The following is a 15,685-nucleotide window of genomic DNA, read 5'->3' as shown; positions in this document are numbered from 1 at the left end:
TCTTATCACACATCAGACATAACCCTGTACCTGCCTCTGAGAGCTTACAGGAGAATGGCTATTCCCAGTTCTTCAAACTCACCTTGACTTTGATAATTTTGCTCTTAAAGTTGTTGAGAACAACCACAACTTCATCAGCATCAGGGGGAGAGTCTGTACCATCGTGGCTTTAAAAAAAAAAGTTATTAAATATGGAAATGCTCTTAGAACACAAAAGTACTGGGAAAGTGTCAAGGATCTTCCACTGTTTTAGTGTCTGTGTGTTCTCCCCTCCCCATCTCCGCCTCCTGGGCATCCTTCCAGTCCCATAAAAAAATCCCACCTTCTAAAGGAAGCCTTTTACAAATCCCCTTAATGCTAGTGTCTTCTCTCTCTAGATTATTCCCAATTTATCTTGTATATAACTTGTCTGGACATAGCTGTCTGCATGTTGTCTGCCCCCACTAGACTATTATTTCCTTCAGGACAGGGGTTGTCTTTTGTCTTTCTTTCCATTCCTAGCACTTCAGCAGTGTCTGGCACATTGATTGTTGTTGTTCAGTCATTTTTCAGTCATGTCTGACTCTTCGTGACCCCATTTGGGGTTTCCTTGGCAAAGATTCTGGAGTGGTTTACCATTTCCTTCCCCAATTCATTTTACAGGTGAAGAAACTGAGGCAAACAGGATGAAGTGACTTGTCCAGGGTCACATAGCTAATAAGTGTTTGAGGCTGGATTTGAATTCAGGACGATGAGTTTTCCTGACCTGAGGCCACTAGGCCACCCAGCTACCCTGTCTGGCACATAACAGGAGCTTAATGAATACTTTCTGATTTGACTTATTTAATCTCTAAGGTCTTATTTCTTCTATGGGCTCTAAAGGAAGCAACTTTCAGTACAATACAAGCACAGTTGTTATATTACTAAGTACAGTAACATATGCTGTATTATTGCAACCTGACAAGAGACACTGAGTCCAAAGAATCTAATATGGATTCAAATACATTAAACAAACTTGTCATATTTGATTAAGCTTATTTCACTTCTTAAGTCTGTCACTGGTAAATTACATAACTGGGTTACATTTTTTGTTAATACATACAAACTATCCTCTTGTTTGACTATGACACAGCTACCTTATGACTGGAACTAAGAAATAATGTGATAGCTGTACTACATAATAGGAAACAAAATAGGGTCTGTTGTATGGGTTCCCTGGGGAAGGTGGGATAGGGCTTAGATTAGGTTCCACGTGTTCCAAGTTACTTTCCTCATTATTTTGTCTCAGTACCCAAAAATTCAACCAATAAAAGCTTTTCCTTGGGTTAAGCTAGTTTCCAAAAGGATGCCATCAACACAAGACCAAGCAAGAGTTCAGTATATTTGCTATTATCTAGCACACAGACAGACCCCAGGAAATGGTGCTCACAGTGCAGGAGAAGTTCCTATGGGTAACTGAGGTTCTGAAGCAGGAGACACTGTGACTAGGTCACTAGGTAGGGTCAAACCTGGACAAATGAGGGAGAGAATGAAAGCTCCAGTTTTCCTGGAGAGTAGAGGATAAGAAAGGCAAAAAGAGGCAGAGAAGGAAATAGCAAAGACAATCGGAAGGTAAACTTTAGCCTTTTTCACAATTTTTATATAGGTCTGGTCCTGAACATTTAAAAAAATATGAGGTAAATATAAAATACTGTTTTCAGGATGATTGTATCCTTCTAATGATTTACAATAAAGATATCCTTACTGCAAGTCCCAAATACTATTTTCTATTTAGGAAATATCCTTATGGCAGCACCTCTCAAATGAGTACTGAATAATACTATAGAATTTCTGGGGAAAGCAATTTCTAAAGTTTAAAAAAAAAAAGCTACTTTCACTCTCAAGTGAAACTATAAGAATTTAAATTAGACCTTGTTGAAGACCTCTCAAATATTCAAGTAGATTATGTGATCATACTCATTTAGATATTCTTTCCTAAAATGCCTATTACAAACTATTTCCCAATCAACCAGGAATAAAGTACTTTTTCATGACATGGTGTGGGTAGCAATTAGGTACAGTAGATAGACTGTTGGACTTTGAGTCAAGAAGCCCTGAGTTCAAATCCTGCCCCAGACCCTTCTAAGATGCATGACCCTGGGCAAGTAACTTAACCTGTCAGCTTCAGATTCTCATCTGCAAAATGGGAATAATAATAGCACCCTCTTCACAGAGTTATGAGGATAAAATGAGATACTATTCATAAAGCACTCTGTAAACCTGAAAGCACTACATAACTAATAGCTATTAGTAGTAGTAGTAGTAATAATAACAACAATAGGAACAGAAATAATAATAAGAGCTCCAGACTCTCAATCAGAACACTCAAGTTTAAGGCCTAGCTTTGCCCTTAATCTGCTATGTATGTGACACTGGGAAGATCACCTAGTTTCTGTGAACCTCAAATTCCACATCTAAAAAGCACAGAGATAATATTTACTACTTTCTTCACAAGGTTATTATATGGAAAGTGTTTCAGCTGAAAAGTATTATATAAATCTGAGCTACCAATAGTATTGAACATTGAGTTTTTTTAAGTATTAGAATTTATCTTTAATTATAGCTCATATGTACTTTAAAATGAACACCTAAATGTTGCCCAATACTTCTTATTTGGAGCTCTATATTTATCAGATGAAGATTAATACATCCAATTACAATTCAGTTAAGCTCAGAGACTCTTCTGCTAGGCATACAGGTCCAAGATGGAAAGAAAGGTCCAATATACACCAAAATAATTACAGCAGTACTTTTTGTAGTAGCAGAGAACTGGAAACAAAGTAGAAGCTTGTTAACGGGGGAATGGCTAAACAAACTGTGGTACATGGATGTAATGGAGTGTTATGATAGCATAAGAAATATTATGACTTAAAGAATCCTGAGAAGCATGAAATAACTTATATGAACTTAGGCAAAGTAAAGTAAGCAGGAACAGGAATACAATAAGCACAATGACTATAACAATGTAAACAGAAAGAAAAAAAGCAAAACTGGGTAACATAATTATATTGACCAAGCTTGGCCCTGAAGAAGGGATGACAAAATGAACCTCCTTCCTTTCTTTGAAGAGATGAGGGATTATGGCTGTGGAACTTTATATATACTGCCAAGACTCAACTGACATGGTAGGTAGTTTCGTTGAACTGCTCTTTTTTTTTTCCCTTCTCTTCTTTAATTCTTTGTTACAAGAGATGGCTCTCTGAGTAGTGAAGAAAAAAGGGATATTTTTTGTTTTAACATAACCTCCATTTCTGGATATATCAATTCAATTTTTTAAAAAGAGAAAAAGTCAAGGGTATCTGTCTTATCTCATTTACTCTGTGATCTGAAATTGCATATTGTAGAGACACGCTTTTCAAAGCATGGTTTGAAAAATCTAACCGATATTCTTTTCTTTTCTCTCTCAGCTCCAATTACTCAATTTTCTCTTGCCAGTATTTTTCATCCTTTAAGTACAGTGATTTTATTATGGGATAGGGGTAACATAAAGGACTCTGTATGGAATGAAACTTGACTGTGCCTACATCACATGTCATCTCTCAATTGTGCTTTGACTACTTGCATATTTAATTTTCTGCTGAAAAATATTTAAACCTAACAGGCAATGTTATATATAATATCTATGAATCAGCTATTTTTGCCAGTGAATGATAGACTAACTACAAATAGATGTTCATAAGAATTACCTTCTTATGCAAACGCAAATGGGTCAATGGGTCCTACCTATAGATTCTGTAAATATCTTCAGATCGTCCCTTCCTGAGTCTGAGAATCCAGGCTCCTGGATTGGCTTTTAATTGAAAGTAGCCCTGAAACAAGAAGAGAAATCAATTATCAGTACACTTGGAAACATCAAAATACCATTTCTTGGGAATATTTACCTCTATCAAAAACAGTAGTTTCTTACACTTTATTAGAGAAACTGACATGTATTAGTGTTAATCTCAAAAATCTACATATAAGCAACTCCTGGCAAAACACACATTCCAACCACACAATCATCCTGGCATCTGTGTCTCTAAGTAGCAAATGTACAAATAAACAAAGTTCCGCCATAGAAAAGAAAATGGCCATCAGATGTTAAGGGCTGTTAAGGGGTCCCTTGAACTCATCTTTTTGAATTGCCACAGGTTATTTGTGAAACTTCAGAATCCAAAGTATTACTATAGCCCATAGCTGGTACAGTACAATTTTTATAATCCAGTTTTTAAAAGTTCCTGTGACATTCAAATTTCCTGAATAAATCTGTAACTGCTCTAATGACTGATAAAGCAAATTTGGTGTTAATGATCAATTTTAACCATGCCACATATTTCAGAAATTCTGATCTTTACTACTTACCAGATTGGCCATAACTATGGTATCAACAATAACTGGGTTTGCTGAAGTTCCCAGTGTAAACTGCAGCCCCCGAGGAGGCTGTCCAGTTGTGATGTCATAGCAGTGTCCTTCCAGCAGGAGATACTCAAGCTCATACTCTGCAGCTACTATGCTATCCACCTGTCAAAAAAAAAGAAAGAGATCATTTCAACATTCCTAAATTTGCCTTTTCCCTCACAAATTATGATTTCTTTTTTATATGATACCTCTGTGTTTCTGAATTAATTCATAGAAAGGTTGTTAAGGTTGAGGAGACAGTTTGTCAAAATTTGGCAGTGAGTAAACAAATATTGAACACCTCGTAGGTACAAAAAACTGCTTAGTCACTGCTATGAGAGGATACTAAAAAAATAAACAAGGTATAGTTTCTGCACTCAAGAAGTTTATAATCTAGTTACAGAAAGAAGACAGAGAAAAATAACAATACGAGTCAATATAAATACTAAATGAGTAGTACACAAAATGACTACTGGAAGTACAGAGGAGGAGGAATTTGCTCTAGCTAAAGGAGTCAAGGAAGGTTTCACAGAAAGAGCAGAATTTAAAACTATGCCTTAAAGAATGGACAGGATTTAAACAAGTGAAAAGGGAGAAAATGAATAGCAGAAAGAATAGTTTTAGCAAAGTGATGGATGTGAGAAAGCTCAATGCAGGTTGACAGTAAGCAGACGCTTGGGCAGAAGCAGAAAGTTGGCATAGGGATGTAAGGGAGACAGAACAGGAAAGATCAATTAGGGTCACACTGTGGAGAGTTTTACACTCTAAGTGAAGCAGCTTAGGTTGATTCTATGGAGAGTGAAGAGCCACTGAAGATGTGTAGGTCTGTGAACTGATGAGGGCAATAATTTAAGACTGATTAACACAGGAACATGCCAGGATGGAAGTGGAAGAAACTAGGCATAAGGAGAAAAGGTAGGAGGCTATTTCGATACTCGAAGTTTACAGTGATGAAGAGATGAACTAGGAGAGTGGGAATGAGCATGGGGGGAAAGGACGTATGCAGCAGACACACATTGTGAAGAGCTGACAGAATTTAGTGAATGACCAGATACGCAGGAGAGGCAAAGGGAATCGTAATGGAATTTGTGGGAATTTAAGTTACATAAGAACACAAGATAATAAGCAATTAGGGAAACGCAGGAATTCTCTGGTTATAACTTAAATCATTAATGTTCTAAAGGATAATGCCCTGAATGTATTTAATAGCACCATAGCGGCCTAAAGTCACTTATGCTCTTCACCAAATGCCTAACTTGCTGGAAGGACCTGCCTGAGTGTTCCTTGGAGAAAACTTTCTATAAATGCAAGGATCTATAATTACCAAGCGGTAGCTTTGCTCATGAAAGGAACTAAACTCTGTAACTTTAAGTGATGAGGGTTCTTATCCCAGCTGCATTACCATCCTGCTTTGTGACCTTGCCCAATGTCAACAACTCAGCATTACAGCTTAAAATTCTAATCTAATACTAGCATTTATTAACCAGAGTATAATGGGTGATGTATGATGTGAGAGACACCAAGGAATAGTGGGTAGAGTTGTCCTCAAAACCAGAAAGACACTCACTAGCTGTGTGACCCTGAACAAGTCACTTAACCCTGAATGCCTCACAAAAACAAAAACAAAAATAAAAACTAGGAAGACTTGAGTTGAAGTCCCACCTAGTTGTGTGACTTCTCAGTGCTCGAGACAACTCTCTAAGACTCTAAGTTGTAGAGATAGTGTTGACTTAGGATGTGTAAGAGCTGAGTAAACCTTATGCCTTCCTTCAGGATATCAGGTTTACACTGAATAAAATACTACCTACAGTCAGAGTTTTCAAATTTTAATTAGGAAGTAGAAAAATGGAGAAGGTTCAAAAAAGAAGAAAACTGAAAAGGTAGAAAATAACTTCAATCTTACAAACATTTATTAAGTACCTACTGTGTACAAGGAACTGCTGGAGTCACTTGTAATACAAAGGCACAGGAAATAGTCTCAGTCCTCAAAAAGTTAACACTCTAGTGAGGGGGTTACAACAGTAACAGGGGATATACAAATAAATATATGTGGAAAACTGAAACGCACTAAAACCCTAGGAAAATGACTGCCCACTCCAAGTTCTGCTGGAAACAGGGACCATGTTTTCTGTTTTTAAAAATATCCCTTATAACATATAGCAGAGTATACGTAGTATATACGTAGTAGATGCTTAATAAATAAAATTTAAATTAAAAAATCTAGGTTTATCTAGCCTAATGAGCTAAACTGAGCAGTAAACCCCAGTACTGGAAAGTAGATACTGGTCTACTATTATGTATTTCTGAAGAGGATAAATGAAATACATTTCATTTGCAGTAAAAGATAATTAAGTTATACATAATCACAAATATTCTGGCAATAAAGATGGTTATATACAGTACTAGAGTGGACTGATAAGAGAGTTAGACTTAAGTTCCTTGGGGAGGGAAGAGGAATGAAAAGAAGGAGGAAAAGAAGGAGGAAAAGAGGGAGGAAAAGAGGAACGAAAGGAGGGAGGAAAAGAGGAACGAAAGAAGGGAGAGAGCAAGTGAGGAAGGAAGGCAGACATGAAGGGAGGGAGGATGAGAATAAGCATTTGTTAAGCACTTACTCTGAAATATGCTATATTGTTGTTGTTGTTATGGTTCAGTCATTCAGTCACATCTGACTCCATGTGACCCCATGGACTTCTGTCCAAGGTGTTTTCTTGGCAGAGATACTGGAGTGGCTTGCCATTTCCTTCTCCAGCTCATTTTACAGATGAGGAACTGAGGCAAATAGGGTTAAGTGACTTGCCCAGAGTCACACAGCTAGTAAGTGTCTGAGGCTAGATATAAAGTCAGACCTTCCTGACTCAAGGAACAACAACAAACATCATTTGATCTTCACAAAAACTCGGAGAGGTAGGTGCTATTAATATACCTATTTTGCGGTTGAGGAAACAGGCAAATAGAGGTTAAGTAAACTGCCTAGAATCACACAGCTAGTAAGTGTCTGAGGCCAAATCTGAACTCAGGTCTTCCTGACTCCAGGCCCAGTGCTGTCGGCTGCAGCAGATAGCTGCTTCTGGCTGAATAGACTATCTTTTTATTTGTTTGTACTCCAAAAAGTACTGGACATATTGAAAAAGTTTCAATAAATACTTTCTGAATCAAAAAGAATACAATTCCAATCCTGAGATATCTAAGATATTCAAAACCATTTACCTTAGATGGCTAGAATATATAGAAGCCTTTGAGATAAACCTTCTTAGGCCCTTTTCGGTTTGAATATTCTAAAATTCTTAATCTATTCAATAAGCTATTCCTTGTTTTTATTATTCTATTAAATTTTAATCAATTTTTTACAAGCATGGCAGACATTTAGGAGCAATGAAATACTTACCTCTTCTAAATAAATATTATCAAGGTCATAAGGTGTTCTGACAGATTCCACCATCCAACTCTCAGGAGTATTTAAATTCAGAGTAAACAGAGGAGACTGAGGCATATCCAAGAATTTGGCTATTGGACCCTTGGCAAAGCTGTTGTCTGCAGTGAAAGAAATCTCTGGTTCTAAAACATAACGGTAAAAGCTGAAATTGCAAAGAAAGACATGTAAGAACTCAATTAGTCCACTGCCTTTTTTTCTTAGGAAAATAAAATTTGTCCCAAATACACAAAAACTCAAAGTACAAACGCTCATATATGTGAACTGCTATAATCTACTGGGCCAAGATAGAGAAGGATTTACTACTCCACCCAAAAATGGCAAACATTCAGGATTGGTTTCATTTCTGTCTTTCCGTGCATCCAGTGAAAAAACGCATCACATTCCAAAAGGCAGGCTTAAAAACAAACTGGAAATACAACCTGTTTGTAACTTGGTGACTTCCTATAGCTTAAGCTTTGAATATTTTCTATACATAAACATTAAATCTGATTAGACATTTATTAGCTAAGTGAACCAAAGATACTTATGAGTCAAATTACTGTTAATACTGTACCTAGTCTCACTAATGAAAGGGAAGGAAAAGATGGAAAAATCGGAACACTAACAAAAAAGAGCCTACTGTGGTTCCCTTTAAGTCTTCCAAAATTATACTGAGTTCTCAGAACCTCTGACTAGTGGAGAAGTTCTGAAATGTAAATGCTTATTAGATTAATCCTGCCCAATATGATCGTGATTTCTATTGTTGCTTCAAGACATGGTGACATATTGCGAACAGTGATCACCACAGAGGTTAAAGGCTTGACTTACCTCTTTAAAGGCATGTCTGAAAGTTTAGATTGGCAGTTCATAAACACTCTTAGATTCATATTTATTAGCTGGGTCAAAACCTAAAAGGAAACAAAAAGGCAAAACAAAATTCTTGTTACAGAAAACATCTCTGACTTCAGGTAACAGATTTTAATTTTTATTTTTTACAAAACTTTACAAATTGAAAGACATATTGAGTGGTGGCATTTTTTATTATCAATCTATAGAAGGAACAGAGCTGCCATGTACTATCTAGCATGGACAAAGACATTTTCATAAAGAATTTTATGTAGCCTGACTCCTACTATTGGTTTTATTATGCATAGAGCTCAGCTTCAAGCCACAGGAGAAGGAATAAGGGGGTTGACAGAAGATGATACACATCTCCCACACAGATAATTTAGGTGTTAAGTAGCTGCCCCATGTTGGGAGTGAACCACAGATTTTCCCCACCCAAAGCTTAAAGAAGAACAAACATGAACATATGTCAACATTTTTTTTAAACCATAAAGGACAGTGAAACACTTAAAGGAAAAATGCACATTTTTAAAAAGTTAATTGTACTAACTGTAGTTTATCGTTAAACAATATGCAATAAAAGTTAGCTGGACTCACTGACAAAATTTCTTGGAATGTTTTTAGTAGTGTATGGAATTAAAATTAGGTTTCTTTCCAATTTGGGGTACGTAATACTACAATAAAAATACATTCATATAGTAATTATGAAAGAGAAGTAAACAGACAGATGGCTTTCTGCTTACTTTGACTTTTATATCATGCAGTAAAACATGCCATAAATTGAATATATCAGAATAGTTTTTTTCTCTGGCTCCCTTTGGTTAACAAACCAACATGATTTTCCCATAATTTTTTAAAGAAGATGCATAGGATGACCCAAATCCATATTAATTTCAAAGCCTATAAAGTCCTTTTCGATCTTAAGTATTCTTCTACACCCCAAAAAGTTCTCTTTGGAGTTTTCTAATATTGTTCTGACCCAAATAAGTTAATGCAGAATGGTCAAAATACTAAAATAATTATAGGATGTGGAACAAATTATTTTAGTTAAAGATTATCTTTAAAGCATTATTGCTTTAGGCATACTACCAGGAAATGAATGAATGAGTGAATGAATGAATAAGTAAATGAATGAATGAATGAATGAATGGAGAAGTCATTTATTACACTTACTATGTGCCAGGCACTGTGCTAAAGAATATGCAAGAAAAGAATATACCATAAGGAGTGGAGCAAGTCTTTGAGCATCTCTGGTAACAGGGTCAACAATGGCCACTATATCAAAATATGTCTCTTTTTCCTTTGGTTTCAATTTAACAGCACTAAAAAAGAAAAACGGGGAAAAAACCATTAGCCAGAAGCAAACAGAATATAATGTTAAATGTTTAGGCCTTTAGTTCACATATTGGCTTTTCCCTCTGTCAATCTTTATAGCATATATAAAACTCCCACAAGTGCTGGTGTAGACCGGCCAATTCCTGGGTCATACAAAAACAGGCAGTGAGCCTCATTTGGCCTGCAGGCCATAGCATGCCAATCCCTGGTCTAAACTGTTGAGTTTCCAGGGCTATGTCCTTTTGTATGATCAGGTATCAAACCACCTTCTTCCCAGAGGTATGCAAAATTCTAACAATTTAGGCACACTATAAATTAGCTTAAGTGTTTTCAACTAAAAAAACGTGAAGAGGGCTTAGGACGTAAAGGGATGCATTTTCAGGAATTTTAAGATGGTATCTAATGTTTAACAGGAATGTATATGTATAGCCTATATCAGATTGCTCACTGTCTTGGGGAGGGAGGTGGGGAGGGAGGGGGATAAAAATTCAAAACTCAAAAGCTTATGGAAGTGATTGTCAATAAATCCAAATAAATTAAAAAGACTTGGTGGCTTAGTCCAGGAAAAAAAAAAAGAATGCATCTAGCAGGTCTGTGTCTAAGTAGAGAAAGTGGAACATATATTGAACAGTTATCTCCATCTACATGTATGAAGATAAAGGTAGTGAGTAGCTCAAAGAGCCTTTGTGATTAATAAACTGTGGAGGGTTATAACTAGCTTGAGTCCTGTTTTAAAATCCAAAAATCCTTTATTATTTCATTTGGATATGTAACAACCTTCAGTAATCACAAAGTCAAGAAGCAGAGTTAGGAGAAAAGCCTGTTTGATAGTTGACACTATTGGTTCAATTAGAATCCAATGATTAGAGGCTATGTGACAACCCAGTGCTAGTGTCAGAGGACCTGAGTCTAATACCCAACTCTGGCACCAGTCATATGAGCACAGACCAATTGTTTCACCCCTCTAAACCTCTGTTTCCTCTCCTGTAAAATAGGGATAATAACATTTGTACCACCCACCTCACTGGACTTTCAATCAAGCAGCAGCATTTATTAAGCATCTGCATTGTGTCAGGCCCCATGCTGGGCCCTGGAGATACAGAAAAAAACGAGACAGTCCCACAGCCCTAAAGAAGTTTAAGAGTCTATCAAGGAAAATAAGAAAGTACATGCAGGTTGCATACAAGTGACTGAGGGGGAAAGAGATATACCCTGTTTGGAGGGAAGGGAGACAGCAAAGGGATCAGGTAGGAGGGGTCTGGAGCTGAGCTTTAAGAGGAGTGATGGAGGCCTGTGCAGAAGCGTAGAGATGGAAGAAGCAACAATGTGGACACAGAAGAGACAACGGCACTTTGTAAAGCTTAATGTACTCTATAAAATGATAGAAGGCAACAGATGAAGAGATATTAAAATATTATAACCAAACAAGGCATTCTATGTTTAGAGTTCATTCTCTACACCATTTTCTGAGAATGGGAACAAAGTAGAAGTTTTACACAAGAGTGGATTCTTCACACAAGGTAAAGGGGTCACACACAGCAGTACAAAATGTACATCAGATGTGTTGTTCTCCATGCAGCATGGTCTACTGACAAATAGCCCTCCTTCCTCTAAGTGTGCAAAATCCTAACAATTTGGGCTCACTCAGAATTGGCTTAAAGTTATAGTCAATTAAAAAACTTCAAATACGGCAAACAAAAGATTGTGTTTTAGGGGACTGGAGGAGCATCTGACACACCTTTATGACATCTAAGTTATATATGTTAGATGAACACTTGTGTACGTATATGTAAATAGATATTGTCATATATATACCGATATATCTATATGTAGATATAGCTATATGGCATATTTCTATATGTAGATAGAGCAATAGATGGATATCAGAAAAAAATAATCTTTGTGAATTACATACAATAGAGAACCATAACTGGTCTAAGTCTTGGTTTATATTCTAAAATCTTTTATTTCTTATTAAATCTTGCAAGAACTAGGAAGAAGGACTGGCTTAGATTCAGTTATAAGAACTACGAAGAAGGCTGGCATAGACTCAGCATCTGGGTGAAATTATGCAAAAATCAAACTCAAACTGCCAAAGAAATCAGCTGCCCTCATTTCATATGCCAATAAAGAACTGAGAAATCCTTCCCTCTCATGCTCACGATGCTCATCCACCATAAGTATCCACACAATGCTTATCTATGAATGACCAGTTTTACCATTTTGTGTTTCATAATAAATCAGAACCCCTGGTAAGTTGTAGCTTTGAAAACCCAGGTAAACTAGGCCAAAATGGGTAACTACCATGTTTAATAACTGTGCTAGCCAGGTAAAGATAAAAAGGTAGTTAGTACCGACAGCAAGGGCCCTTCACCTAACCCAATTCCTGACAGTGTCACATAGATTTCATCAAAAATCAACGCAGTTCTACAACTTCTAATGAATCCTGAAATTTTTCCTTACCTGCCCTTGCCCCTAGGCCAAATTAGATGTTATCTCAGCACACATAGAATACTTTTCCAGGATGTATCCAACCTTATTTCATAATGCTCTCTTTCAAGATTTCTTTAACAACCAAAATAGGCAACTGCATCCTCTACTGCATATCCTCACTTTGTGCTCTACACATGCCTTTTGCCATGTCATCTCCCATGCATGCAATGGCAATTCCATTTCCTTCCCCTTCTTCAAGACCCAACTGTGGGGCCACCTTCTCCAGGAACTTTTTTCTCACTTTTATCCCCCTCACTCCCACCCCAAGGTAAAAATGGTCTCTCTTTTATGCTTATTTCACTCTGTCACAGTTATTTGGGTACTTAGTATTCGTATCATTAAAATGCAAGTTCCCTGAGATCAGAAGCCATAATACAGATCTAACTTTGTATCCTCAGCACTTGGATAAAGACTTAGACAGGAGTTTGTTGAACTGAACCGACAAGATCCTTTGGTCTATTTTACTAAATCCTTTGTATTTTCTAAAGGCCAAAATGAGAAATGACACAAAATCACTTAGGGACAATTGTCAACTTCTACAAGAACAGAAAAATAGAAGCTGATAGATAAGCAAGCTGAAAAGTAAGTAATTAATGACTTTCCTATTCCAACACATAAGTCCACTCAAAGTCTACAATAAAAAAAAAGTGCTGCATATTAAATTCAAAATCACATGGAATAAGAAAAGCAAACCTGTTACACAGTATGTACTGAAATGTCACCATGACTTATATACCTGTGTCGGTCTTCAAAAAACTGGTAGTCAATTCTTGCCTCTCCTTTAGGTTGGGCAGAGAGAAGAGCATCCACTTTCATTACCAAGTCACTCGCCCTAAGAGAAATGTTGTTAGATGTTAGCATACTTCTCTCATGGAAGGCTTTTCAAATATACATCTACATAAAATCTGAAACATCAATGGATGTATAAAAAGACATCTATCAAGATTATTATGTAAAATAATTTGATGATATCTGCTCCATTTCTGAAATTGAATTTAAAGAAACTAAACCAAACCATGAACCAAAATAGCAAACTATTATATTGAACCCCCAAAAATAATACTTTCAGTTTAAGTCAAAGTTTAACAGAAACTAGAAACATATTAAGTGAACCAGTATGAAACAGAACTGAATACAAAAATTTTCTAACAGTACTGAACTGTCAGACAAACAAAATTGAGTCAAAAATGTTCCAAACTGATGCTTTGTTTGGTTTAAGTCTCTGATTCTAACTTTAAATATCAGCATGATAGAATCATTACAAGAAGGGAGTATGGTCTCTTATCATTCATGTGGTATCAAGGGGTACCCAGTTATGTATACTCTTCCACTGGAGTAGGAGCCAAAAACAAGCCAGCAGGCAAGTGGGTTCCCCTAAGGAACAATCTAAAAATCTAAAAAATTAGGATGGAAGATGCCATCACTCCAGGATATTTCAAAGGAGACCCTGTCTAAAGTTACAGCTATAGCCATGGAAGTCTCAGCGAGAGGAATCTGTGGCTGACAGAAAGAATTCTACCAAAAGCTCCATAGCTAGAAGGACCCTGAGGAAAAGGAGTAATTCAGGGTCCATCTGGTTGATTGGTTGTTCAGTTGTGTCCAACTTTTCATGATCCCATTTGGAGTTTTCTTGGCATATACGGGAGTCATTTGCCATTTCCTTCTCCAGTTCATTTGAAAGATAAGGGAACTGAGGCAAATAGGGTTAGGTGACTTGCCCCAGGTCACACAGGTAGCAAGTGGCCGAGGCCAGATATGAACTCAGGTCTTCTTAACTCCAGGCCCAGTGCTCTAAACACTGTGCCACCTAGCTGCCCTTCTATCTGATACTATTTTGGAATCTGGTGATTAAAGAATCTCCCTGGCTGGCAGTGAACTTTAAGGATGACTCAGCTAAAAATGGACCTACCTCTAGTGGTTCAGGGACAAGGCAGCTTCATAGGCATGCTGGTTAAAATGCAAAGACATTCTAAGGAACTCCCAAAGCCTGTCCAGTAGACAGAGGTATGGCCCAGGGGCATCCTACAAAGTATGCAACCAACTGTAGCTAGCAAATGCTGGCATATTAAGCACCATCTGAAAGGCATCTGTTTGTTGAAGTACCTTCCTTTATGACTGTTAAGTTGACCTGAGCAGTTCCTCACATATTACACAAACAACTTGGCAAAGCAATGATTCCAGCAGCCACTAAAGACTTGACTCTAACACTTATCTTGAACGTAATAGCAGAGAACCTTTTGAATTTTAGAGTCTGTCCTTAAACATTCAAGATGCAATGGAAATTCAGCATCCATGAACATGTGATCACATGGCTTCAGGACAGACAGTATACACTCAGTCCAGAAAAACAACTTATTTTCTTCCACATAGAAAAGAAAAAACAAGTTCAGTTCTCTGTCTACTAAGATTTACACTGGCTTATTTTTCTTTTTTTCAAAAAGATTATCAAGTAAAATGTGCAACTAGGGACTATTACTGTATTTTTAAAATCAAGAAATAAAGCATGTTTTTATGATTAGCATATGCACAAAATAGACAACTACAAAAAAAGATTTAGTAAGAAAATATCCTGTTAAAAGAGGCCCTCTGTCTTAAGCTAATCTATTAGTTCCTTTCATCTCAAACTTACACATCTTCCTCTACCCGGAGCTGTTGAATATGAGATTTGATTTTCTGCCCTGAGGTCTTTAGAATTATATTTTCTAGTAGGTAGAAATCATCTTGATTAAAAAGTTCACTATCTTTCAACGGCCCAATAATCTGTGAAGAAAACAGAAGCATGGTGGTTAGTTGTATGATCGAAAGACTTACATAATGATGAAATTTTAGTATGATCCAGAACCAAAAAACAAATAATGCAATCACAGATTACAATGATGTGAGCACACAAACAACAGGAAGTTAAAGTCCCTCCAATCACACTGGTCATACCATACCTTTTATTTAGTTCTATGTCCACATTCTAAGAATATTTCATCCCCTTTGCAAAGGTGTTCCCAAGTACTATAAGCTGTACTCTTTTCTCTCTCTACACCTATCTACGCACTCTCCCTCTCTCCTTCCCTCTGTCTGTCTGTCTCTCTCTCCCCCCATCTATCCCCTTCACTCTATCATTTCACAAACTGATGGCTTCAATAATCACCTTTTATGAAGATGACAAATCTATACGGTGATCTCATCAACTCCCATGGTTTCAACTATCAT

At 36.9% G+C, this 15,685-nt stretch overlaps 1 protein-coding gene across 1 annotated transcript in view; it reads right to left on the bottom strand.

Moving 5' to 3' along the window:
• UGGT1 (UDP-glucose glycoprotein glucosyltransferase 1) overlaps positions 1-15,685 on the bottom strand; it is a 98,533-nt gene that overhangs the window by 14,888 nt on the left and 67,960 nt on the right. The window contains 8 exon segments of the mRNA XM_027854658.1: positions 83-167; positions 3,742-3,827; positions 4,360-4,518; positions 7,781-7,970; positions 8,636-8,715; positions 9,873-9,975; positions 13,218-13,313; positions 15,111-15,241. Of these exon segments, the coding sequence (XP_027710459.1) occupies positions 83-167; positions 3,742-3,827; positions 4,360-4,518; positions 7,781-7,970; positions 8,636-8,715; positions 9,873-9,975; positions 13,218-13,313; positions 15,111-15,241 (930 nt within the window).

The sequence above is a fragment of the Vombatus ursinus genome, unplaced genomic scaffold, assembly GCF_900497805.2.
Source record: "Vombatus ursinus unplaced genomic scaffold, bare-nosed wombat genome assembly UNPS02010548.1, whole genome shotgun sequence".
NCBI lineage: Eukaryota > Metazoa > Chordata > Mammalia > Diprotodontia > Vombatidae > Vombatus > Vombatus ursinus.
This window is presented reverse-complemented; position numbering and strand designations above follow the sequence as displayed.